The sequence below is a fragment of the Peromyscus californicus genome, unplaced genomic scaffold (genome assembly GCF_007827085.1).
Source record: "Peromyscus californicus insignis strain IS unplaced genomic scaffold, ASM782708v3 Scaffold_7__1_contigs__length_154581171, whole genome shotgun sequence".
In the NCBI taxonomy this organism is placed as follows: Eukaryota; Metazoa; Chordata; class Mammalia; order Rodentia; family Cricetidae; genus Peromyscus; species Peromyscus californicus.
The window spans coordinates 68187936-68211756 of record NW_026294595.1 but is presented as its reverse complement, the minus strand read 5'-3'; the positions used below and the strand labels follow the sequence as shown (position 1 = coordinate 68211756).

Here is a 23821-nt window from a genome sequence, read left to right as displayed (position 1 = left end):
GAAGGAACAGCTGTGGTGACCAGGGCTGAGAAAGCAGAACTGCCAGGGCAGGTGCCGGCTGGTGGACACAGAGCCACATGCTGGAACACTACCAGAGTCCGTTTTATTAGAGAAGAGGGCCCGGGGGACTGGAGGGCTGGGGCAAGGCCCACCCAGAGCAACAGAGCACACCACGTGACCCGCCCTGCACCTGCACCCACTCCTGCTGTCTGTCAGCCCCAACTGTAGAAATAGATTTTCTGCCAGGAGGGCAGGTAGTCCATGAGCGGCCCTGCAAGGAGAGGGAGGAGGAGTTAGGGCTAAGCCGGGCCCCCGGGCACTGCCCCAGGCCCCCGGGCACTGCCACCAGCACAGCAGCTCACACCTGCACCATCTGCTCTGTCTCCTGCCTCTCTGCCGCCGCCATGCTGGAGATGTGATTTACAGACAAGGACCCCTGGCTTCAGGGGAGCCAAGTAGCATGACCAGCATGTCTTCCTTTATGGTCAGGTACCCAGAGAGGCCCCAAGGCCCCTCCTTGCCTTACCAGATCAGACTGCCTCCTATGATTCAGGTCACAGAGTCAGGAGAGGGCTTGCCACCTGATGTGGCCTAATAATCCTACACACAGGTACTCTTCCAGCCACCTCCACACCTCCATGGGTCAACTTAGGCCCTGGAGTGTCACCTCCCAACACCAATTTAGGGTTCACACTTGACTGCCCAATAATCAAACCAAAAAGAGAACAAACAGTAAGATAGGGCCATTTGTGCCTCAGGGACATTCCACAGCCACACTGTCCCGCCCATACTTACTTGCTACTAGGCCAACGCCAGGGACATGGTCTGCAAGGAGCTGGAGTAGGAAGAGGATCTTGGCTCTGAACAGGAAGAGAACAGCATGGTGGGGTGGGTCCCCGCACACCGGAGCTAAAGGCCTTGACTGAGCACCAGGCATTTCAGAAAACAAGGGGCTAGGACAGGTCACTGGCACTGTACCTATCTACAGCTGCACCTACTGTTCACAGCTCTGTCCACTTGGCAGTTGGTACACATCACAACACTCACTCTCCCCTCTTTTCGACCTTCCTACCATTGGCATTCAACAACAGTGCTTCCTAAAGGTCCCTTTGCAGCAAGGCCTATGCCCTGGAGGTTTCTGGAGGGAGGTAAACTGGTAGAAGAGCTGAGCTACTTAGAAACCTCACAAGCCAATGCTCAGAGCAGGAAGGGGACACGGTGCTAAGGGTCCCTGCTGGCTCAAAGAGATGCTTGTTGTCTAAGATATGGGACTTTCCACAGGGGAACTTGGGGTGGGACAAAATGATATTGGGAACAATCAAAGAACACATATGGGATAGAGGTGTGGTTCATGTTTGAGGCCTTGGGTTTCGTCCCCAGCAGCACTGAGGTTAAAAAAAGACCTAACATTTATCACATGCTCATTGCAGATACCAAGCACAGCCAGACACATTCAGTTATCTGACCCCAACAACATCCTCTCAGATGGGTGTCATCACTATCCCCACTTTTTAGGTGAGGAATTGAGCCCAGAGGCCTCACAGTCCAGCTCCTGCTCAGTCAGATACTCCACCACAGATCACAGGTACCCTGGCAGGCTGTTCTGAGAGATTTCTCTGGCTAAGGCAGATGCTCTGATCCCTCATAGGTGATCAGTGTGGGATGGGCCAGCCCCTTTGAAGTGCAGCACCTGCTCTGAAAAGTGAATACCCTGTGGTGAAAAGAGCTGGAGACAGGTGGTCTGTCTCAACTGTGGCCTTGCAGAACTCTTAATCTCCCCTTATAAACTCACACTGGCCTGACAAGGGCAGGTGGTTCTAGTGGCTGCTTCCTGAACAGCTCCAGAACCAGCAAGTACTCAGCCGACCCCAGCTCTCTCCATGCAGCATGGATGGCCCCGCCCATGTGAGGTGGTCCTTACTCAGAGAAGCGGTCATAGAACGGTGAGCGCAGCAGGTAGTACAGCAGCAGGATTGTACGGCGCCTCAGCTCTAGCCGCTCCCTTCGGGTCAGGCTCTTTCTGTCACTCAGGAGACTCAGGCTGTTGGGAAGGGACATAGGAACAAGGATGAACTATGTCACTGAGAGGGAAAAAGCCATAGACTACGATAACCCAACAGCAAGCAGAAAGCCCCATGGAAGGAATGGAATCCCTTGCGGACACTCACCTAGTCATATCTACCACACCAGACAGTAGCCAGGGTGTCCATGACCGCTGACCCCAGAAGCCCAGGCTGAGCACTGACGGTCAAGGTGTCAAGGATGTCTCCAGTGCAGGGTCCAGCTCCGCTCCTCCCCAACCCACCTCCAGCACAGCTAAGGATACAGTGCAGCAGGGGCCGGGCGATATACAAAGACTCTGCAATGGTCTCCTGCAGCCCCAGAGGGGTTGGGGGTGTGCTCAGTTCCTCCTGCTGCTGCTTCTGCCGAATTTCCCGCTCCTGGGGGGCTCCCCAGTGTCTTGAGTGCAGGGATGGGCCTAGAACATAAGGATAGGCAAGTCAGCCGGAAGCTGAAGTGGGTGCGGACAGAAGCCAGTCCCTCAGGCTCACACTGACCTCAGCACCTAGGTGCCCAGTCCAGCTACATCTTCCACTTACTGTTCTGGAGTGTTCGCACCACTCTGTTTGACCGTTTCCCCACATAGGATGGCTCCTGGCTGCCTGGGTTGTGCTCGCCATCTAGCAGGTAGAGACGGGACATAATGTAAGAGGGACACATTCCTAGCAGAGCCTGCAGAGAACATGTGTACAGCGAATGCTTGAGGAGCTACTGGGAGAACACAAGAGCCTGTCCCGAGGCAGCGCCTGAGCAAAGGTAATCACACCCAGGGACTGTGGTTCACTAAGAAATCTTTCCACAGAGGGAAGCATTCTGGAACCTACCCTGGCCCAGGAAGGCGGCCATCATAGTCACAGCTAAGCAAGAACCTAGGCTTCCAAGACACTGGAGGAAGAAAGGGAAGGCCCAGCCCAACCACAACTATTGGGGCTATGGGACCAGGAGGCCATGTTCTCTCAGTCCTTTGCTGTCAACATGTTGATGTGGAAGGCACATCACTGTCTCCACTCAAGGCAGGGAGGAGACAAGGCTGACAGAGGGGCCAAAGCAGTCTTGAGCTGCCTCTTGAGGCTGTGGTTCATGATGCAGAACCAGGCCCAGAGTCACTGTTGGCAGGACACCTACTTGTCCTACTTCCTGAAACCCACAAGACCGAAGGAGGACTCTGACACCACAAGTTCAAGTTCAGGGTGGGAGCGTATCTCAGTGGTAGAGCACCTGCCTCACATGCGCAAGGCCCTGGGTTTGAGCGCTAGGATCACAAAAAATAAATAAAACCCCCCAAGTTGAAGTTCTGATTTTCTCCAAACCTTGTCTTTCTTAGAGAATAATGGGTGCTGAGCTGATGGGAAATGTGCTCCAGATTCACAGTGCAGTCCCATGTCCCATCCTACTTCAAGGCAGAGAAGCAGCTTACCCAAGGGCTGTGCCTGGGTCTCCCTGTCCAGCGGAACAATGGGGGGTGAGGTCTGAATGCCAGCCTTGAACCAGATCAGCAGGAACATGCGCAGGACAGCCCTGAGTTGGGAGTATAGTACAGTTAGGGGAAGTGGCTAGAAAGCAGGTGGTAAGGCTGCTCTGCTGAGCACCCTCAAAGCTGGCCCGGGTCACCCCACCTCAGTCCTGCCCTCCACAACCCAACCTACTTGGCCAGCTGGATGAGAGCAATGACGAGCCAACGGCCTACTTCACCCCACACCTTGGCAGCCCCCATCTCCATGAACACCTCCACACACTCCAGCACGCTCAGCCATGTCAGCAACTTCTGCTGGGACAGCGACTGCAAGAAGCCCAGAGGTCAGGGAGCTTCTCTAGCCCCAAGTGCTGTCCTAGAGAAAGAGGCTCTCTGCAGGTGGGGACTTCCCCTTTTCCAGGCCTCACACCTGAGTTCAGACACCAACTCCACTGCTCACAGGCTGGCTGGCTTGGGATAGGCTTTCCCATCGCCCTGACACTTCATGCATATGAGACTAGGACAATGAACACTGGTCTGAGGCGCATATGGACACGGGCATGTCTCACACTCTGAGACTGCAACATGTACCACATGTGTGCCGGTGATTCCTGGTTTCTTCCCAAGTCCCTGAGCTCCCCACCCTCAGCTCCCGGCAGAATTCTCACCACAGGCAACTTTTTTCGAAGCTCCTTCCGGAGGATCCCATCATTGAGCAGCACCAGCAGGTTAGAGGCAGAGTACACTGAGAAGCAGAGCGTGGTCTTCAGAGGCTGGCTCTGATGTGGCCTTCACCCCTCTCACCTTTACCCCAGAGCTCTACAGATCACCTGTCACAAGTCCTACTCAGCTACCCACAGACTGTGTGGAAACCAACATGCCTCTTCTCCCACTTCCCGAGAGCCCTGTTCTCCTGAGGATGGCATCTGAACCAATAATAACTGAGCTGATTACAGTGACAAGCTAGCCCTTGTTCTGCTGGAGCACACTGGTTACTGAGCTATTCAGAACTGCCTGTCGTACTCCCAACAGCCAGATGTGTGGCTCCACCACGTCACCTTTGCTCTCTCTGCAGATCGTCCCCTCCTTTTCAAAATCTACCTCACCCTTTCATGACCATCACTGCCCCCGCTAGCTAAGCAAACACAGCTGAGGCATTTATAGTATGGGGGTTGTGGCATTTGGTCCGAACATCAGGGACCATTCCCCAGCTTCACTGACCTTTTATTCCCTCAGCTAGACATTACAACAGTGCCCTCCTCATACTCATAGGACTGATCAACTAGAAAGGGCAGAAAAGTCGCTTAATCCTGAGCCAAACCAGGAGTGAATGGCCAGTCGAGGTCCTCCCTCGAAGGTCTCCCTACTCTGGGAACACCAAGGGTCCTGGACAGTGGACAGCTGAACTTGTCTGACTGAGAGACAAGTTTATTGATCTAAAGGGCAGCCCAGGCCCCGGAGCCAGGGTGGTCCTCTGGAAGCCTTGTCCCTCCCCAGTCCAGAGCCCAACTCACCCAACTCAGACAGCTCGTGTGAATCGGAGAAGCGACCTGGGAAAGAAGGTACAGGAGGCGTTGGTGAGCGTTTGTTCCACCCTGCGGCTTTGGGCCCCCTAACTCTGTATACGCCACAGGAACCTAGACAGAACTCAAACACGGTGACCACTACCCTGAGTCCGCAAGGAAAGGGCCATAAGTCACGGGTCAGGCTCCCGAAGAAATGGGTCAAAGGTCAGTGTGGCACCTGCCAGCAGGTAACTGAGGCCCCGCACTGCCGTCTCCAGCTGGGCCGTGGCGGCTGGGTGACGAGTCACGTACTCCTGGTAGCGGAGGCCCAGGAGTCGCAGCTTCTCCATCCTGCTCCGGCCACCGACAGTCCCACTAGCCGACAGCACAGCTGGCGCGGCGCCCTGCGTCCTGCGCCCTCCTTCCTGCTTCCGGCCCTAAGCCCGCCTCCCAGTTGCTCAACTTCCGCAGCCCAGGACTAGCTAGACGCGCGAAGGCCCTGAACGCCCCTTCACCCCATCTCTAGCACCTCCTCCCAGCAACCGTGAGCTCCCACCCTCCCTCCTTCCAGCCATTGGCTCCCTCACTCTCCGCCCTGAAGCTCCTAGAGCCTCAGGCATGCGGTCTTCAACCTTCTTGGTTGGCTGTCTTGGCGCCTGCGCAGTTGCAGCTTGGCGGCAGGCTGAGCAGTTCATTCTAGAGAAGGGAACACGAAGTCTCAGGCTTTCCCAGCAGATCGCCGAGAGGCTCGAGCGAGAGGGCGGGACAGCAAAGGGCTTGGGATTTAAGGCGCAAGGAACCTCGAAACTGTCGTAAATGGGTCTCACAAACCGCCAGTTTCCAGTTCCCCACAAAAGCCAGTGCCGAGGAAACTGAGGCAAACCTAGCCAGCAGATTTAGTGCCGTGGCTCCGGCTCCAGCTCCTTCAGGGCATGTGGACCCCCAAAACCCGTAGCCAGATGACTACTTCGGCGGAGAATACCCTGGCCTAGCCTTCTGCTCTCTACTTAGGGATGAACCTGCGCATAAACTTCCCTTATCTGCACCTCAGATTTCCCTGTCTACAAAATTTTGGGGGGCCGACTTGGATCTTGAACTCGGAACGAATGTCAGCGTTTTCTGACCCTTAGATGTACCTCCTGGCTCTCAGCTGAGCCCCAAGAGTTGGGGTAACTGCTAGAGATCCACTTCTGAACCGAGCAACAAAACTGCTAAAGTCAAGGCACTGTAGAAGTGGGGGGCGGGGGGCGGGGAAACCCGTTCCGGGGAATCAGCTGATTGGCTGTGGGAAGAGGGGGCGTGGCAACTCTGCGCCATTGCTGACTCCGCCCGCGAATTTATGGTATCCGTTGAATTAAACACGTTTGTTTAATACCCTATCAAATATTATCTTCAGACAAGGACAGGATATGCCCATCCAGTATATCACATGCATGTACGAAAATGCCATCATGAAGCCCATATTTTGGTTTGTTTGTTTTGAGATGGTCCCACTATGTATCCTTGACTGGCCTGAAATTCACAGAGCTGCCTACTTCTGCTTCTTAAGTGCAGGGATTAAATGCGAGTACCATCAAGACAGGCGAAGCGCATTGTTTTGTACAATTCATAAACACTAATAAAAATGTTCATAAAGGAACTGGAGAGATGGCTCAGGGGTTAAGAAATGTTCACTTAAGAATCTTTTTAAAAGCTGGGTATGGCACTGCATAGAAAAAGCACTTGTTGCTCTTGCGAGGTTTGGTTCCCAGTACCTGCATGGTGGCTCACAACCATCTGTAATTCCAGTTTTAAGAGGATTAGATGCCTTCTTATGATCTCTTGGCAAGCACCAGGCAGGCCCACATGTGGGTATGCAGAAAGACATGCAGGCCAAACTCATATATAGATATATGATGAAATAAATCGTAAAATAAAAGGCTGGGCATGGGGGCTCATCCCTGTAAGTAATTCCAGCATTTAGGCAGAGTCAAGGGGATCGATGAAAGTACAAAGCCAGTCTTATCCGTATAGTGAGTTCCAGGTTAGCCTCAGCTAGAGTAAGACTTTGTTTTTAAAACTTAAATTAAAATTATTTTTAAAATGCCTGCTATGTCTAGTCATGATTGGAATGCTGCTTTAGTTTGAGCCAGAGGCAGGGCATTTTAAGCACCACACTCACCAGGAAGCCACAATACACTATCACTTCCTTCCCTTTTTTTGTCTATGTGGAGCCATGATCCTATTGTTGCCAACCACACTCATGCCAATGCCTGCAGACAAAGATTCAGGGAGAGGTGCTTGAACCTCAGAAGAGTCTATGGTGTGGGCACCGTAGAAGTCATTCCTCAGCCCGTCCCAAGTGCCACAATGTACTCCTCATCCTATTGGCATTTGTGGTGGATGGTTCAGTCTTCACTGTCCACTTGGTGGGCTTGGAATCACTGTAGAAACAAACCTCTGAGTGGGTCTGTGGGCGTGTCTCCAGGCGAGAGGACTCAGCCTAGCTGTTTGTCTCCTTATTTCGTGGGTTAGAGTCCTAGGCTGAATAAAAGAGAAAGCAAGCTGGGCATCAATGAGCATCTTTCCCTGTCTCCTGATTGAGGATACAACATGGCCGGTTACCGCAGGCTTCTGAAACCACAGCTGCCCCACCATGATGGATTACACCCTCAAACTGTGAACCAAAATAAATTTCCCCTTATGCTTGCTTCTGCGAGGGATTCATTTTGTCACAGCTACGAGCAAAGTAACTAATACATCAACCTCGTCAGATTGGTGGGAACTCTTGTCCACAGATGAGGCCCAACTGCTTGTCCCAGATAGCACAGCAAGGCCCTGACCGAAAGGCCCTTGGGAGCATTCTCTAACCCAGCATGAGCCATGACATGATGAGGCAGGCTTGGCTAAGATCTAGGCTCAGGAACTCAATGACTTTACTGCCTTTTGGGCTGTTCCTCCAGCCCTCTGCTGCAGCTGGAGTGAGGGTGTGTGTGTTTGTACTTGTGTGTACATGTGGACAAGTACATGTGTGTAAGATTTTACCAGTCTTTTGTTCTGGGGAGGAAGGAGAGGCCTGGACGACAGAGTGGAATACCACCTCCCCTCCACATCCAGATAGTGAAGGGCCCTTCTCTCCAGTACAGGGGACTGGACCCAGCCAGGCTGTCTGCAGCAGGGCTGCCCGAATTTCCTCTCTAGATCCGAAGCCTGATTAGGCTCCGAGACAAAGAGCAGAGGTGTGTGCAGGCTGGGCAGACTGGAAGGAGGCCCCTCCCTGCTGGATTCCTGCCTGGACCTGGCCGCAGGGCTGGGCGGCAAAGGCCTCTGGATAAATCGGGCTGGATCCTCTCTCCTTCAGTCTGTCCCAAGTCACAGAGGAAGAAAGACCAGTTGGACAGGCACAGATGAGGACACCAGAGACCCAGAGAGGGTGCTGGACAGGTCCAAGATCACAAAGTAAAGTCCTGGGCAGGGCTGGCTCAAATGGGGTCTCAGCTCAGAGGACTAGATTCACTTAATTCCTAAATGTACAAGGGGCAGCTTTCGGTTTCCATAGCAACCTCCAAAGGCTCACAGGCTGATTCCCCATCTCCTAGAGAAAGGCATTCTGATCATCCAGGGGGAGGAGCCAGTCCCAGGCTGTTGTTTATGGGTCTGCCTCATTTTATACAGCTGGATCTTGGGCTAAAGATCCAGCCTGAGCTCCTGGTGAGGCCTAGTGGAGTCCTTGGAGGGCAGGTCCAGTTTCCACACACTGAACCCCTGGAATTGGGTGTGGGGGAGAGCCACAGAACAGACAAGCAACTTCAGCTACCCTTGAGCTGGGAAGATAGCAAGAGATGTGGAGAGTTCTACATTCCGGGGGAAGGAAGGGCAGGGGCAGGTCCCGAGGTAGAAGACCTTAGGGAAGGCCTAGTCACAGCTGGGAGTCTGTGCAGGAGCAGTAACAAATAGCCAGAGGGGGTAGGTTCCTTTCACTCTTCAGGGACAATCTCATCTTGTGTCCTCAGGGGTGATGTGAGGATTAACTGAGCAGAGGCTTGGCAAACACTTAGCTCAGGGCCTGGCACTCAGTACGTGCTCAACCGACCATGGCCAGTCTCCTTCACAACCCAGAGCTCCCTGCACCCCTACAGGATCAGAGACATGCCTGAGGCCTGCTGAGGGGTGGAGGAGAGAAGAGGGAGGAAGGCATCCAGGCCTTGGAGCCCGGCACAATCAACGCACTCTAGACAAGGGCGGGGGGAATCCACGGCCCTGCCCAGGCGGCAATGAGGCCCTCTGCCAGCTCTTGTGCAGGAGAGGAGGTGGCCTTCAAAAGGGCGCAGTGCCCGTGTTTTCCAGTCGCTGCTGGGCCGGGCTGGGCCACCTGGACTAAGGGCCAGGGAGGACGCGCAGGCTACAGGTGTCCCTAGCAGGCCCAGCGTCCTGTCCCGACCTGAGCAGGTGTCTCCAATCCTTGGACCGGACATTCCTTTCCCATCCCCCGCCCCTGGACTCCCGCGGTGCCAGGGCCAATCCTTTGATCCTGAGCTCTGGGTCACGGGTCCCTCCCCTTAGTGGGAGGAATGGGGTCCCAGAGCCAGGAGGGTGCAGGTAGCGGGCACAAGGCCATCCCGGATAGCTGTCCCCGCGGCCTTAAGCCCTCCCGTGCCTTGGTGCAAAACCACCCGAAAGGGGGTTGTAGGTTCGGGGCGGGTTTCGGAGCTGTCCAGTGCAGGGTGAGGGTGGGGCCCTGTCAGGGGTCTCCCCGCCCCTTCCAGCCCAGACTAGCAAAAGGTGAAACCTGAGCCCAGGTTGGGGGCGGGGCTGGCTCGTGGCTCTGCCCTAGTCCCCGCTACCCCGCAGTCGCAGGAGGAACAGGGCCTTCCCCAAGCCACCGGAGCAGGTGAGGCCGACGGCTGTGCCCGGGCAGGTAGAGCAGCCGACGGGCCCCGCGGTCCAGAGCTCCCCCTCCTCTGGTCTTTGGTCCGCAGGGTCCGCGATGGAGTCCGTTGCCCGGGGTCGCTCCCCGCCCTGAGTCCCTCAGACAGCCATGCTGCCCCGAGGGCGCCCCCGGGCACTGGGGGCCGCCACGCTGCTGCTGCTGCTGCTGCTGGTGGTTGGCTTCTTCCTGTTCGGCCGAGACCCTGAGTGTGAGCACTGTGAGCTGGGCAGGCGAGGTGGGGACCCAATGTGCCCTCTGCCTGCTTATGCCACGTGTCCTTTCAGACGGACTACGGGCAGCTGCCACCTTCGATGGAGACCCGTACGGGAGCCGCAACCGCTCCGCCTCCGGCCTGCATCCTCTACTGCCACCCAAGTGCGAGGTAGGTGAGCGTGGCCCCTGGCGGCTGCCACCCCCAGGGTTCCTGACCCCAGCCCAGTCATCTAGGCATCTATGAGAATCACAGTACCTGACATCTGGCCACCCGGCTGGGACATCTGAGGACGCTTAGAACGCACGCCCCCTTCACTCCCCAGTTTCTCCACTTGTGAAATTCAGGCGTTGCCTCTAGGCAACCCTTTCCCCAGCTCTGATGCAAGGTGGGGCTACACTGTTCTAGGTCAGGCTGACTAGGCCGGCCAGTAGAAGTTGGGGACTGTTGCTTGACCTAGCTGTTCCCTCCCCAGCTGTTGCATGTGGCCATCGTGTGTGCGGGATACAACTCCAGCCGAGAGGTCATCACCCTCGTGAAGTCCGTGCTGTTCTACAGGTACAGACAGGCCTCCTGGATGAGGATCAGGACCCACCCACCACGCACCACTGTTCTGAGTTTGTTTCCTCCTCTGTACCGAGGAAACTGAAGTCCTCTTTTTAGGAAGGGGGCGCGGGGGGGGGGGCGGGGTTCATCGGAACATCCTCAAGAGCTCCTTGTAGGAGATAGGGCCTCTCGATTCCTGCACAGCCATGCCAGGCTCTTTCCACCCAAAAGGAAAAATCCGCTGCACCTCCACCTGGTAACCGATGCTGTAGCCAGAAACATCCTGGAGACGCTCTTCCGAACATGGATGGTGCCGGCTGTGGTGATCAGATTCTACGATGCTGAAGAGCTCAAGGCAGGAACCCCTCCCGTGTCGTGTCTCCCGGTCCCGTCTCTCCCCCCCCCCCCCCCTGCGCTCCTGCCTAGCTAGGCCCATCCTCTCCTTACCCCCAGCGGTGGGTGGTAGGAGGGGAGAGACCGTGTCCTACCAAACCTGGAGCCCAAATCTTTCACCTTTTGGGGGGCCATGGCTGCTTTCCACTGTGCCACTTGGTATGCTCTCCCCTCCCCCCAGCCCCTGATCTCCTGGATCCCCAACACGCACTACTCTGGCCTATATGGGCTAATGAAGCTAGTACTTCCCAGCATCCTGCCTCTCAGCCTGGCTCGAGTCATTGTCCTGGACACTGATGTCACCTTCTCCTCTGACATTGCGGAGCTATGGGCACTCTTTGCTCACTTTTCTGGTGAGACACCTGCAACTCTGCCCTAGCCTGCCCCCTCCCCGGCTTACCCAGGTTCCTGCTGTGGACTAGCCCTGAGCCCACATCCCCAGGCAGCTCCCTCCTGCCCTCCCCTCCCAGACAAGCAGGTGGTTGGTCTCGTGGAGAACCAGAGCGACTGGTACCTGGGCAACCTCTGGAAGAACCATAGGCCCTGGCCTGCCTTGGGCAGGGGATTTAACACAGGTGGGCACAGTGGTGAGGGAGGCAGGATGGGGTGGGCAGCTGGGCCTCAGTGGTGGGATGGGCACAGAATGCTAAGAAGCCCCCAAGAAACTCTGGCAGCATTGTGGAAGGGACAGGGGATGAAGAGAACTCTCCCACTTTGCATGTTTGGACCAAATGGCTGTGGTCAACTCATTGTTTCCTTTAAGACCCCGTTTTCACATCCACTTCATGGGAAGAGTTAAGATAGTCCTGCCATTACCAACTGTGAGAAGACAGCTGGGGAGGGCTCTTCTCCTCCCCTCTACCCAAGGGAATTATGGGTGATTATGTCTGAACCTCAGAAAATATAGTTCCGTGTTAGCAATTTGGGCACGTTCTGAGAGATTTGCCATTAGGCAATTTCATTGCTGTACAAACAGCAGAGGGTGTATTTACACACACCCAGATGGAGTGGCCTACTCTTCTCTAGGCTGTGGTGTGGTCTGGGAGCAACAGGCATGTTACTGAATTGCGTGTTTACTGACAGGCAGGTAACTGTAATACAATGGCAAGTATTTGTGTAGTTGAAAATGGAAGCAGCACAGGAAAAATACTAGGTTGCAGGTTGGTTGGTTGGTTTGACAAGGACTCAGTCTGGCTTTGAACTCATTCTGTACCTGAGGATGACCTTGAACTTCTGATCCTTCTGCCTCTAGCTCTCTGGTGCTGGGATTACAGATATGTGCTACTTGGTTTCTGCCATACTGGGGCATAAGCCGCGGCTTTATGCATGAGAGACAAGCACTACAATTGAGCCATATACCCAGCCTCAGGGGGTGACTTTTTTATCTCATATAATCACGTCCCATCCATAGTGTATGCTTTATATCGTCGACCAAAGCACCTGTACCAGTTAACACCTGGCAGCCTGGTGTGGTGTTGTCTGTTGTTTTCGTTTCATATAATTGTGTACCACCATAGTGTATGCTTTATATTGTTGATCAACGCACCATTAGGTGACACCTGACTGACCTCCAATTAACACCTGGCAGCCTGGTGTGACGTTGCCTGTTGCTGCTGGTAACCCCAGTTTCTTGGGAGGCTGAGGCAGAAAGATTGCGAGTGTGAGGCCGGCCTGAGAAGCTTAGTGAGACCCTATTTCAACATCATAATTGTTTTTGGAAATTTGTTTTATGTCTATGAAAGTTTTGTCTGCATACATGTGTGTGCACTGCATGCAGCCTGGTACCAGCGGAGGTTAGGTGGTGTTGGAGCTTCTGAAATTGGAGTTCTGAGGGTTGTGAGTCACCATGTGGGTTCTGGTCATTGAATCCGGGTCCTCTGCAAGGGCCACACGTGTTCTTAAACATGAATCCATCTCTTCAGTCCCTCAAACTCAAGTTTAAAAAGGAGCTGCAGGTGTAATTCAGTGGCAGAGAGATTGTCTTGAATGTATGAGGATTTGGGCTCCCCCCAGTACTACAAAACAAACATTTCAAAAGATTCGGGATCTGGATGTCCTTGGTGGGCATGGCAACCTCTCACCCTGTTGACAGGTGTGATCCTGCTGTGGCTGGACAGACTTCGGCAAACTGGTTGGGAGCAGATGTGGACCTTGACGGCCAAACGGGAGCTCCTTACTCTGATGGCCACGTCTCTGGCTGACCAGGTCTGGAGGACTCTTTGTGGGAACAGAACTGAGGGGCAGGCTGGAGGCTGAGATGTGATGTCTGTCACTGCTTAGGACGTTTTCAATGCTGTCATCAAGGAGCATCCCGAGCTGGTGCATCCCCTGCCCTGTGTCTGGAATGTGCAGCTGTCAGACCACACACTGGCTGAGCGCTGCTACTTGGAGGCAGCCGACCTCAAGGTGAGTGGAGACTGCAGGATAGGGGACTGTGGCTCACTCCCTGGTCTAAATCCCCGCTGACACCTCCCGGAGCCCAGGTGATCCACTGGAATTCACCAAAGAAGCTTCGAGTGAAGAACAAGCATGCAGAATTCTTCCGAAACCTGCACTTGACCTTCCTGGGGTATGATGGGAAACTGCTGCGGCGAGAGCTCTTTGGATGCCCCAACCAGCTCCCTCCTGGGGCTGAGCAGGTAAGAGGGGCCACACTACCTTGCCTTTGGGAGGTTTTGCCGCTCTGGACTCAGGTGGGCCTTGGCTGGAGGGCACGTTGTCCTGGGCCAGCCCCCTTCTTTCTTTCCCTGGACCCTGCTCAGTTGCAACAGGCCCTGGCACAGCTGGATGAGGAAGAGCCCTGCTTTGAATTCCGGCAACAGCAGCTCACTGTACATCGTGTGCATATCACCTTCCTGCCCCACCAGCCGCCACCTCCCCGGCCTCATGATGTCACCTTGGTGGCCCAGCTCTCTATGGACCGGTGAGGGTGTGGAGGGCAGCCCCGGGTAGCATGGTATAGGCTGAGATGGGATTTGAGAGAACTATTTTATCTGGTAGCCTGATGGTGTGGTAGTGAGCTGCTGGTCCCTGGAAGAGTCTCAGAAGTTGGAGACATTGGATATGATGGGAAAAGCTTGGGCTTTGGAAGTCTTTCTGTTGCCTAGAACTGCCCCTGGGGTGCTGGGGGACCATGAATAAGCCTCAGTTTGCTGGTCCGTCAAATGTGGGTGCAACCCCAGGGGGTAGTTGTAAGGATGAAAAGAGACCAGCTCTGTGTGATTGTAAGGTGCTTAGTCACGGGATGGGGCTCTGCAGCCGCTAACTTTGGGGAGGATTTCTAGCCATCCTGGGCTTCTGTGCACCAGGGACCCAAGCAGGGCTGACCACCCACCTCACCCCAGGCTGCAGATGCTGGAAGCCCTGTGCAGGCACTGGTCAGGCCCCATGAGCCTGGCCTTGTACCTGACAGATGCAGAGGCTCAGCAGTTCCTGCATTTCGTGGAAACTTCGCCAGTGCTCTCTGCGAGGAAGGATGTAGCCTACCATATAGTGTACCGGGACGGTCCCCTCTATCCAGTCAACCAGCTCCGCAATGTGGCCTTGGCCCAGGCTCTCACGCCCTACGTCTTCCTCAGTGACATCGACTTCTTACCTGCCTACTCCCTCTATGACTACCTCAGGTGGGCCTGGAGGGCAGGAGAGGGGCAGCATTTGGGGTATACACCGTCGGGGTCAGGGTATCTTGGGAACCCCAGGTTGCTGTGTCCGTTTCTTTCTGGGGCTCAATGGCTTCTGCAAAACAGGGCTTGTCTTAGGCTATTTCTTTGGGCCACCACTGAGTCAGGGAAGCAATGCCTTACTTCAAACAGCAGTTCTGTGTGGCAAGGCTATCTGAAACAGCCGGACTGGCTACCTGGAAGGCCTCAGTGGGTGGCTGTGGCTCAGCAGGGGTGAGCCCCATGGGCTGAGTACTCCTCGCATGCCCCTCCCCAGGGCCTCTATCGAGCAGCTGGAGCTGGGCAGTCGGCGGAAGGCTGCTTTGGTGGTGCCTGCGTTTGAGACCCTGCACTACCGCTTCAGCTTCCCTAACTCCAAGGCAGAGCTGTTGACCTTACTGGATGCAGGCTCTCTCCACATCTTTAGGTAAGAGAGACCATGTTCTGCCCCATTGATTCCATGCTGCCCCTCCCCACCCCCCTTGAGCTCACAAACTCCTAGTCTCAGCCCTGTTCCCACCTGATCCTGTTATGCAGGTACCATGAATGGCCACAGGGTCATGCGCCCACCGATTATGCCCACTGGAGGGAGGCCCAGGCACCATACCATGTGCAATGGGCAGCTGACTATGAGCCCTATGTGGTGGTGCCCCGTGACTGTCCCCGATACGATCCTCGCTTTGTGGGCTTTGGCTGGAACAAGGTGGCCCACATCATAGAGCTGGATGCTCAGGTGAGGAGGGTACCTTGTTGCCCCCTGGCTGTGCTCTGCCCCTTCCTGGTGGGCCATGGCACAAGCTTGCACTTCAGCCCTCACTTGCTCCTCCCTAGTTCAGCCCTGGCTTCTGTTCTCATTCTTATAGGAATATGAACTCCTGGTGCTGCCCGAGGCCTTCTCCATCCACTTGCCCCATGCTCCAAGTCTGGACATCTCCCGCTTCCGCTCCAGCCCCACCTATCGGGACTGTCTCCAGGCCCTCAAGGAGGAGTTCCACCAGGACTTATCACGGCACTATGGGGCTGCAGCCCTGAAATACCTCACTGCCCTGCAGCAGTCCCAAAGCCGGGCCTGAGCTTGCCAAGCTGCCCCTGGCCAAGGCTCTCTCACACACACACACTCCCGGAAGACACTGGAGAACCCTGGTGGGTGCCCACCCTTACTGCTATTTAAATTATTTAAGGTTTTTGTCAGAGGGGCTGGGGTGGAGCATCTGCGGGGTTCCTGGCTGGTTTCCCTGTTGGGGTCCAGCCCTTCTTTGCCCCAGCTGGTTTGGGGCTAGTTCCCCCAATCCCCTTTCATAATAAAAAAATTTTAAATTGGGGTTTTTCATTTTATATGTGAGTATTTTGCCTGTATATATGTATGTATGTGCAAGAGGGCTTTAGACCCCTGGAACTGGAGTTATAGGTAGCTGTGAGCCACCATGTAAGTGCTGGGAACCAAACCCAGGTCTTAAGCCCTGGGCCATTTCTCTCACCCCACAGAAAAGTTTTTTTTTTTTTTTTTTTTTTTTTTTTAAGATTTATTTATTTATTATGTATACAGTATTCTGTCTGCATGTATACCTGCAGGCCAGAAGAGGGTGCCAGATCTCATTACAGATGGTTGTGAGCCACCATGTGGTTGCTGGGAATTGAACTCAGGACCTCTGGAAGAACAGTCAGTGTTCTTAACCGCTGAGCCATCTCTCCAGCCCCCAGAAAAGTTTTAAAAACCACTTTTTGTACTCTGGCTGGGGAATCAAGGACTCTTAGGGTCTGAGGGCGTCAGTGGGCAGTAGGAGTAGATTCCAGTAGAGTCCCGGGACAGTCTGAACCCTCAAGGGCCACAAACCAGAGATGGAGTATCTCACCCACACTTTCCCACCCTAGCCCCAAACGCAACACCAAGAGGCTGAGAGGCTTTATTTGGCTTTATTTAGTAAAATGTTAAAATAAATAAATACAAATTGATCGGCTGCTCTGTACCCCCCCACCCCCTCCAAACAAAAACCAAACAAACAAAACAGAAAGTTTGAAGCACAAAACTCCAAATACAAATTCTACCAAGACTGAAATCACAAAGGGCATGGACACAGACAGGACTGGGTCTGGCTGGCTCTTACCTATGAGCTTCTGGTCTGCTCAGCCCACCCACCCGACTGCCACTCACCCTGGGCTAAGAGCGAGGACACTGGAGAGGGGTGCAGGGGCCAAGGCTGCCATGTGGAACTGCTAAAGAGTGCCACCCTGGCTCTCAGGACTCTTCATTCCTGGGGGAGGACCAGCGGAATCTTCCCGGTGGGTCACCCATCTCCTTGGGGAGGAGCTGACAGGAGCATAGACTGAAGGCAGGATGAGAAACGAGACTCCCGTTTTCTGCCAAGGGTGCTCGGATGAGGGGCGGGACAAGGTCCACAGTCATTTACACAGAGCAAAGTAGCCTGCATTCAACAGAAGCCATGGGCTCTGGAGAAGCCAGTGTCCGGAAAAGGGCCACCGGTCCCTCCTACTCCTGCCCCTGGGAGGAGTGTCCTCAAGAGTTCAGCCCTTTAGTTAGGTAAGGTCCATATCCAAGAAGGACCTAATGGGAAGAGACCACTTGAAGTGTGAGCCGGGGTGGTGGTGGTGGTGGTGAGTCAAGAAGGCTCCAGAAGCCCCAAGAGGAAGCATCAAGAGGTGGTGGAGAGGCAGCTGAACATGCAGACAGACAGCTGGAAACCCTGGGTCAGTGCTGGGTACACATGGACCCTGAGCATTGCCTGTTGGGCTTCAGACAGGAAGCAGCAGCAGCAGCAGCAGCAGCAGCAGGAGAGGGAGCCCTAGAGGATATCAATCACCAAGATGGGGGCCAGCTGGAGGCTGCCTGGTGGCTGTCACTGGCTCCAGAGACAGGCCCCACACAGGTAGTGCCATCCAGGGACTGTCGCTAGCTGAGTCCTCCCTGAAGGGTGCCGTCAGCAGGCAGATAAGGAAGGAAGAGATGAGAACTGGTGGAGTCAGCAGAGGCAGGCAAGACTGTGGGTTCAGAGAGAGAAAGGCCCCTTCAAGTGAGAAACGAGAGGATGGTGCTGGCCTCCCTGCCTTTACAGCCTGGTCTGGGGGCCCAGGGGACTCCCAGTCCAAGGCCCTCCAAAGCAACTGCCGAGTCAGTGGGCCTCCCACATGTGGCTGCAAGAGCAATAGACTGCGGGGGGGGGGGGGGGGGGGGGGGGGGGAGGGAGGGAAGACGGAGGGGTGGGGGCAGCTCAGGAGGAGCAGCTTGTGTGTCCCACGCGGTCACAGGTACTCACAGGGCTAAGGGGACAAGGAGCTCTGTGCTGACAGAGTGAAGGGCATGTAGATGGAGGAACAGGGCCCACAGTGGAGGCCTGGAGCAGGGCTCCATTTTTTTACTCCGCTCCAGTCGACTCAAACAGCTCATTTCCAAACATCAGAAGAAGGGACTCTATGCTGCTCAGCTCCTGCATGGTCACCAGCAAGCAGCTCTTCTGGGGCAAAGGCCTGTAGTGATTGGTTTCTCAACCTCTTTCCATCACAGGGGCAGGTAGGCACTGTGTGCCAAGCCCTGGCCTATGGGCCCAGACAAGTCCAACAGGGGGTTGGGAGGTTGAGGAGCCAAGACGGGGCATCGGCCTGCTGCTGGTCTCTGGTCCTCTGCCAAAGATTCCTCCGACTAGTCCAGGCTTCTCCAAAGCTCACGAACTAGACTTAGCACCTTGGTCTCTGAAGAAGAAAAGAAGGTTCTTTCCTGCCCCCCTCAGTCAACCTGAAGTCAGAGGCCTGCATGGCCAAACTACATGCCCTCTTCTCAAATGCTTGGGAGAGGATTGGACGGCTGGTGTGGACGGGCCTTGCTCACTCTCAGAAGCACCCTTCCCTGCTGTAGGTACTGTCAGGTTCCAGCTCTTTCTCCCTGGACCTAACTGGGCAAGGAAGAAGCAAAAGGGCCTTTCCTGCTATTTCTAGACCTGGGGGCCTGGATGGCTCCAGAGAGATGCTGATGTGGACCTGACGGCAGAGCCTAGGTCTCTGTCCCTCCACTCAAGGCCATGCAATGGCCAAAGGTTTCCAGTGGGAGCATGCATCTCATAGTGACTTTCCCCATGGTACTGTAGGGGAGATGGCTAGAGAGCCTTTTAGAACCCCAGTTTTCCAAGAAGAAAAGGCCACAACAGGCCAAGCAAGGCAAGCATAGTGGATTCTAGCCCAGGGACACCCAAGAAGCGTGTGGGTGGGTGGAATGGGAGTGAATTCTGACCCTGGTGCCAGGAGGCAGAGGACAGCTGGAGCTTCAGCCCTCTCTCTTCAGTGCAAGATGGACTTGAAGGTCACCTGGGCTCTCAGAGACATAGGGACCCTCAAGGACTCTCCTTCCTTAGTTCTGATGCAGCCAGCCTGCACCCCACCCCACCCCCAGAGGCCAAGTGTACAGGCAGTGAGGCGCCTCACTGGTCACTCCCCCCAGGTGCCCCCGAGGCATACATAACGCTGGTGGCTGAGAGACTGAGAACAGCACCAAAGGAAGGTCTTAGGTGGGCACAAGCCTGCACTCCAGCAAGGTCTGAGACCGTGGGGAGACCCCACCATGCACACTCCATTTTGGCTTAAAACACAGGAGATGCGATCCCTGTACCAAAAAGACAGCACAGTCTGAGGAGGGAGGAGGTGGGAGGACCTGCCATTCTGAACATTGGCCCACCAGTCTAGAGGCACAAACACAGCAAAATGTCATCGTGATCAGCAGGTTCTGTGCTAAAAAATTATAACTACACGGCATTTTCTCCAGTTCTGACACCTTTTTAATATAAATCACCGTTTTTTAGGAAACAAATAGCACTTTTGTAAATTTTTTTTTTACAATGTTTCTTACCTTGATCTTAATTTAAGTAACACTAGGAAGACCTCAATATCTTTTATTTTATTTTCCTTTTTAATTAAAAAAAGAAAGTTGCTGTTGTTTTCCCCAGGTACAAAGATTTTTTTGCCCTTGCATTAAAAAAACAAAACAAAACAAAACAAAAAAACACCAAAAAACAAAACAAACAAAAACCAATAGTGCCCAAATGATGACACAGGACGCACAAAGACTCACTGACCTCACTGACACTATAACGCCTAGTCTACCATGCAAGGTCTCACTACCCTTAACAGGACCGTCAGCCTGAAAACAGCTTTTCTATTCCTTAGTTTAGTTCTTGTTACAAAAAAACAAAACAAAACAAAACAAAAAAACAAAAACAAAAAAGGTAAAATAAACAATGAAATAAAACTTTGTTTAAACAAGAACAGAAATAAAAAATAAACTTGAAGAAGAGAAAAGGGTCGTCTCCATTCACACACACGTGATCGTGCCACACCTGGGTCATGCTGCTCTGCTCAGAACCTTCTCTTCTTATAAATATAGAAAAAGGATGGAGCTTGTTTTCAAGTAAAACCTGTGATCCGCCTTTCTCCCTCCTGGACCACGCATACCTTCCCTTCCCTGCTTCCCAGCCTGGGGACCACCTGGGGCTGTGCACTACCCAAGCAGAGGGAAGGCAGGGCTGCTGGAGGCCGTGGGAGAGCGGAGCTGGGGAGGGGACCTGGGCTCTCCCGGCACTAGCCCCCTCCAGGAACATTAAATACTGCTTATGTCATATACTTTCCCACCCTGGCTCCCCCCCAGCCTTCCTGGCCCTCCTCTGGGCACTGGATTAGTTAAACCTCTATTTCCTTTTTTTTTTTCTTTTTTTTCTTTTTTTTTTTTGGTTTTATGGTAGTGAAAGTTTAGGAACAGGAAAGCCCACACACTCTTTGGACTTGTCTTTTCTACCTAAACAAACGGCTCCCAGTAAGGATCTGAAACCTGCTCTCCTCCCTCCGCCCGTCCCTGCTCCCCACCCAACAGAACAAAAACAAACCCACCGTGGCTGTGGAGGCTGCTGCAGGCACACACTGGTGTATAATAGAGAGAGTAAATATATTATTTCACTTGGCATGGTGCTGGCAAAGAACCTCCAGCTGGCACTATTTCATGTAACATGGTCCAATCTTTGCATGTACACACAGAACAAGAAGAATCAATTGGCAAACTCGGTGCCACTGGCACAAGCATCTTTTCTCTCTCTGGAACCAAAGAACCAAAAGAATTCTGTACTTTCCAGAAGAAATCCGGCTTTGCTTCTCTAGAGTCTCCTCGCCACTGGGCTGTGGCATCTCCTCGAGGGAGGGCTCTGTTATTTAGTCTCTTCCCCCTGGTTACAGTTCGCTGTGCAGCTCTGCGAGGAGGGGGAGGGGGCAGGGGTGGAGGCGGCGTTGGTAGGGGGGGTGCAGTCTGGGCCATTGGAGAGGGCCCCCACAGTGGCCTCAGAGTCTACAGGTTTAGAGAGGTCGATGCCATGGATGAGGCGGATGAGTTGTTTCACCTTGTCCAGGGAGCTGCGCATCTCCTTCTGTCGTGCCAAGATGGTATTCTTCATCTCCATACATTTCTGCAGCAAGTCACAAGATGAACACTCAGCCTCCGGGCCCAGCAGCCCCAGGGGAAAATGCCCCCATAAACCAGTCCCTGTGCACAGCTGTGCTGCTCCACCTGGTAGGGGCAGACACTAGCAAAGGAGGAAGACGCGAAAGGCGGGGCCGGTGGACAGGGTGAAAGCCAACTCTATCTATCGGATATGAGCACTTATGATGATGCTATGATGTTACAGTCACCAAAAGAGTCGCCCTGGAGCTAGCTTCTGCCGTGGTGACAGGGATTAAAAAGCCAGTGAGAGATGCAGGGAATTTGACTGGAGGGTCTGTGGAGGACCACTTACTCACTCATATTTTAGAGGTGAGGGCCTGGGTGGACCAGTAATGTTTAGGAGACCTGAGGTCAAGGACAAAGGACTCCAGCCAGTGAACCAGGCCCTCTAGGTCGGTTACCAGCTGGTGGTCCTTCTCTTAGTCCAGTAAATGAGGTCTCTATAAGAGTCACTCAAGCGGGCCTGGGTCTGCCCAGGGTCAGGAGAGGCTCTAGGCTCCTCCCAAGCACACAAAACTGCACAGGCACTGGGTGGTGCTACTCAATCTCTGCCCCTAGAGACTGAAAACCCTCTCAGACAGCAGCCACAAGGACACTCCGAGCTTGGGCAAGTATCTACCACGTGTCCCATGGCCATGGCTCCTGAGCACCGCACACTAATAACTCCGAAGGCAGACTTCGGCTGCCCCAGCTGCTCACGTCCACACCCAGGACGTCCACACCCAGGAATGGAGCCCACCCGTGTCCAGCGCTGAGAAGGGAAGGTGCTTACACTTATGGAACTGCTGAGCTCCTTCACCTTCTGCTCCAGTTGCTCTCGCTCCTGTTTCAAGTCTGAACTCCACTTCAGTAGCTTCTGCTTCTCCTCTTCTTTTGCTGGGGAGAAAGGAAGTTTTAAGTGATCGATTCTTTGCAAAGCTTTCCTGGGTCAGGAAGTTCACCAAAGACAGCCGCCTAAAGTGCCCTCAGCCACACAGCCAGGACACAGCACCTGACCACCTGGACTTTCCTTCTTCTGGTGTGCTGGCCTTGGGGGCTTGGGCCAGGCTTTACATGGGTAAGGTGCTACCCTTCACAGCTCCCATCTCAAAAGGTGGTCCACACACTTTCAACTCCATTCAATAACGCATTCTCATTTTCCTTTGAAAACAAAATCAACTTCACCTTCTAGTGGCATTTTCTTCTGAAAAGGCGGACCTTACCTGCTTTGTAGGCAATATAGGAATGAACAATGGCTAAAGTTCCAGGCCATGGAATTGCTTCTTCCTTCTTCAGCATCTGAAAAGAATTTAGAATTCTATCTTGAGAACCAAGGTCACAGCAAACACCAGCGTCTGTGGCTGAAGATCTAGGGAGGCTTGTGGCCGCATCACCCAAAATCAGACTACAGATAGAGGTAGAGACTTGGAAGCATCCCTGTATCTTCAGAAAAGCCACATGAGGGGCTGGAGATATGGCTAAGTGGTTAAGAGCACTAGCTATTCTTCCAGATGTACAGGGTTCAAAACCCAGCACCCACATGGCAGCACCCACATGGAGTCTATAACTCCAGTCCCAGGACATCTGACACCCTCTTTTAGGCTCAGAGGGCCTAGAGCACTAGGCATATTACAAGGTACACAGATATACAGAAGCACATAAAACAAATACGTAAAAACATAAAAAAAATGTCACATGAGCTGGGCATGGTGGAGCACACCTTAAATCTCAGCACTTGGGGAGGCAGATGCAGGTGGATCTTTGTGAGTTTGAGGCCAGCCTGGTCTACAGAGAGTTCCAGGTCAGCCAGGGTTACACAGTAATCCTGTCTCAGAACAAAGGCAAAAATGAAAACATCCATTCAATCAAGCAAACAATAGCCATCTAACTCCAACCACTTTCTACAGCTAGAACCAGCGTACAAAGCTAGACCCTAGCATGGTGGTAGTCACCTCAGGCAATCTTGCCTATGATTTGACACAGGCTGCCTGTTTCAAATGCAGTGTTGTTATCTCCCTCAAAAACTCCAAGGAAGTTAAATACAGTTGTAAATCTATAATCTAGCCCCTGTGTAGGCCACCGTCAGGAAGGCCACATGAGAGGAAAGCAGGCGAAGGGCTCCCAGACTACACCAGAGGCAGGCGACCGGATGAGGACCAAGACAGGTGTGGTCATAGCTGTAGGCCAGCACTTAGGAAGCCAAGGCAGGAGACCCAAGTTTAATGGCAGCCTGGGCTCCGGAGAGACCCTGTCTCGATACACTGTGGACTTAAGATGAAGCTCAACAGTGGGGAGCCTAAGCAGCATTCACGAGGCCCTGGATTTGGGTCCTGGTGTTACAAAAGGAAAAAAAAAAAAAGAGGGAAATTTAAAAAATGGTCTCAAATCATGCTTTATTGATTTATTTTATTTTAGTGTTTTTGATACAGTATTTCACTTTGTTGCCCTGGCTTGACTGGAACTCATCATGTACACCAGACTGGCCTCAAACTCAGGGATCCACCAGTCTCAGCTTCCTGATTGCTGGGACTTAAGGTGTGCACAACCAGACCGGCCCAGGAGGAGCTTTTATGTATCTTAACTTATTTTTTCTTTTGTTTTCTTTTTTTTGTGGTGGT

The 23821-nt window shown here is 53.5% G+C and overlaps 3 protein-coding genes across 29 annotated transcripts in view; 1 reads left to right on the top strand and 2 right to left on the bottom strand.

Moving 5' to 3' along the window:
- Window positions 1-78: 78 nt before the first annotated feature.
- Pex16 (peroxisomal biogenesis factor 16) lies at window positions 79-5542 on the bottom strand. 2 transcript variants are annotated; one of them, XM_052726581.1, is made up of 11 exons: window positions 5258-5542; window positions 5029-5064; window positions 4183-4259; window positions 3708-3841; window positions 3479-3579; window positions 2601-2681; window positions 2327-2479; window positions 2169-2241; window positions 1922-2041; window positions 796-860; window positions 79-271 (listed from the first exon to the last, which is right to left on the bottom strand). In XM_052726581.1, the coding sequence occupies exons 1-11, from the start codon at window positions 5367-5369 to the stop codon at window positions 213-215; spliced, it is 1011 nt and encodes a 336-aa protein (XP_052582541.1). In that variant the 5' UTR covers window positions 5370-5542; the 3' UTR covers window positions 79-212. The 2 variants fall into 2 exon arrangements, with proteins under 2 accessions (XP_052582541.1, XP_052582542.1); XM_052726582.1 differs by having other exon boundaries at window positions 5183-5277.
- An 850-nt stretch (window positions 5543-6392) lies between these two features.
- Large2 (LARGE xylosyl- and glucuronyltransferase 2) lies at window positions 6393-16059 on the top strand. 6 transcript variants are annotated; one of them, XM_052726552.1, is made up of 14 exons: window positions 6399-10136; window positions 10213-10310; window positions 10615-10697; window positions 10917-11040; window positions 11260-11431; window positions 11549-11653; window positions 13171-13283; window positions 13359-13484; window positions 13562-13717; window positions 13841-14001; window positions 14423-14701; window positions 15015-15164; window positions 15275-15470; window positions 15601-16059. In XM_052726552.1, the coding sequence occupies exons 1-14, from the start codon at window positions 10037-10039 to the stop codon at window positions 15808-15810; spliced, it is 2073 nt and encodes a 690-aa protein (XP_052582512.1). In that variant the 5' UTR covers window positions 6399-10036; the 3' UTR covers window positions 15811-16059. The 6 variants fall into 6 exon arrangements, with proteins under 6 accessions (XP_052582514.1, XP_052582510.1, XP_052582511.1 ...); XM_052726550.1 differs by having other exon boundaries at window positions 6397-10136; window positions 13562-14001; XM_052726553.1 differs by lacking the exon at window positions 11549-11653 and having other exon boundaries at window positions 6398-10136.
- A 576-nt stretch (window positions 16060-16635) lies between these two features.
- Phf21a (PHD finger protein 21A) overlaps window positions 16636-23821 on the bottom strand; it is a 192002-nt gene continuing 184816 nt past the window's right edge. For all 21 annotated transcript variants that reach the window (XM_052726579.1, XM_052726562.1, XM_052726563.1 and 18 more), the window contains 3 exons: window positions 22427-22502; window positions 21997-22100; window positions 16636-21189 (listed from right to left, as the gene is read on the bottom strand). In XM_052726579.1, coding sequence (XP_052582539.1) covers window positions 20935-21189; window positions 21997-22100; window positions 22427-22502 — 435 coding nt within the window. In that variant the 3' untranslated portion in view covers window positions 16636-20934. The remainder of the gene's footprint in view (window positions 21190-21996; window positions 22101-22426; window positions 22503-23821) is intronic.

What these genes read in the sequence shown, in the direction of transcription:
- Pex16 (XM_052726581.1), bottom strand. Translation starts at nt 5,369, where the DNA reads ATGGAGAAGCTGCGACTCCTGGGCCTCCGCTACCAGGAGTACGTGACT. An exon ending in GGTGCGAACACTCCAGAACA is followed by an intron (nt 2,480 to 2,600) that starts GTAAGTGGAAGA and finishes CTTATGTTCTAG; the next exon opens with GCCCATCCCTGCACTCAAGA. An exon ending in TTCTATGACCGCTTCTCTGA is followed by an intron (nt 861 to 1,921) that starts GTAAGGACCACC and finishes CTTCCTGTTCAG; the next exon opens with AGCCAAGATCCTCTTCCTAC.
- Large2 (XM_052726550.1), top strand. Translation starts at nt 10,037, where the DNA reads ATGCTGCCCCGAGGGCGCCCCCGGGCACTGGGGGCCGCCACGCTGCTG. An exon ending in ACGATGCTGAAGAGCTCAAG is followed by an intron (nt 11,041 to 11,259) that starts GCAGGAACCCCT and finishes CCCTCCCCCCAG; the next exon opens with CCCCTGATCTCCTGGATCCC. An exon ending in GGCTCTCTCCACATCTTTAG is followed by an intron (nt 15,165 to 15,274) that starts GTAAGAGAGACC and finishes CCTGTTATGCAG; the next exon opens with GTACCATGAATGGCCACAGG.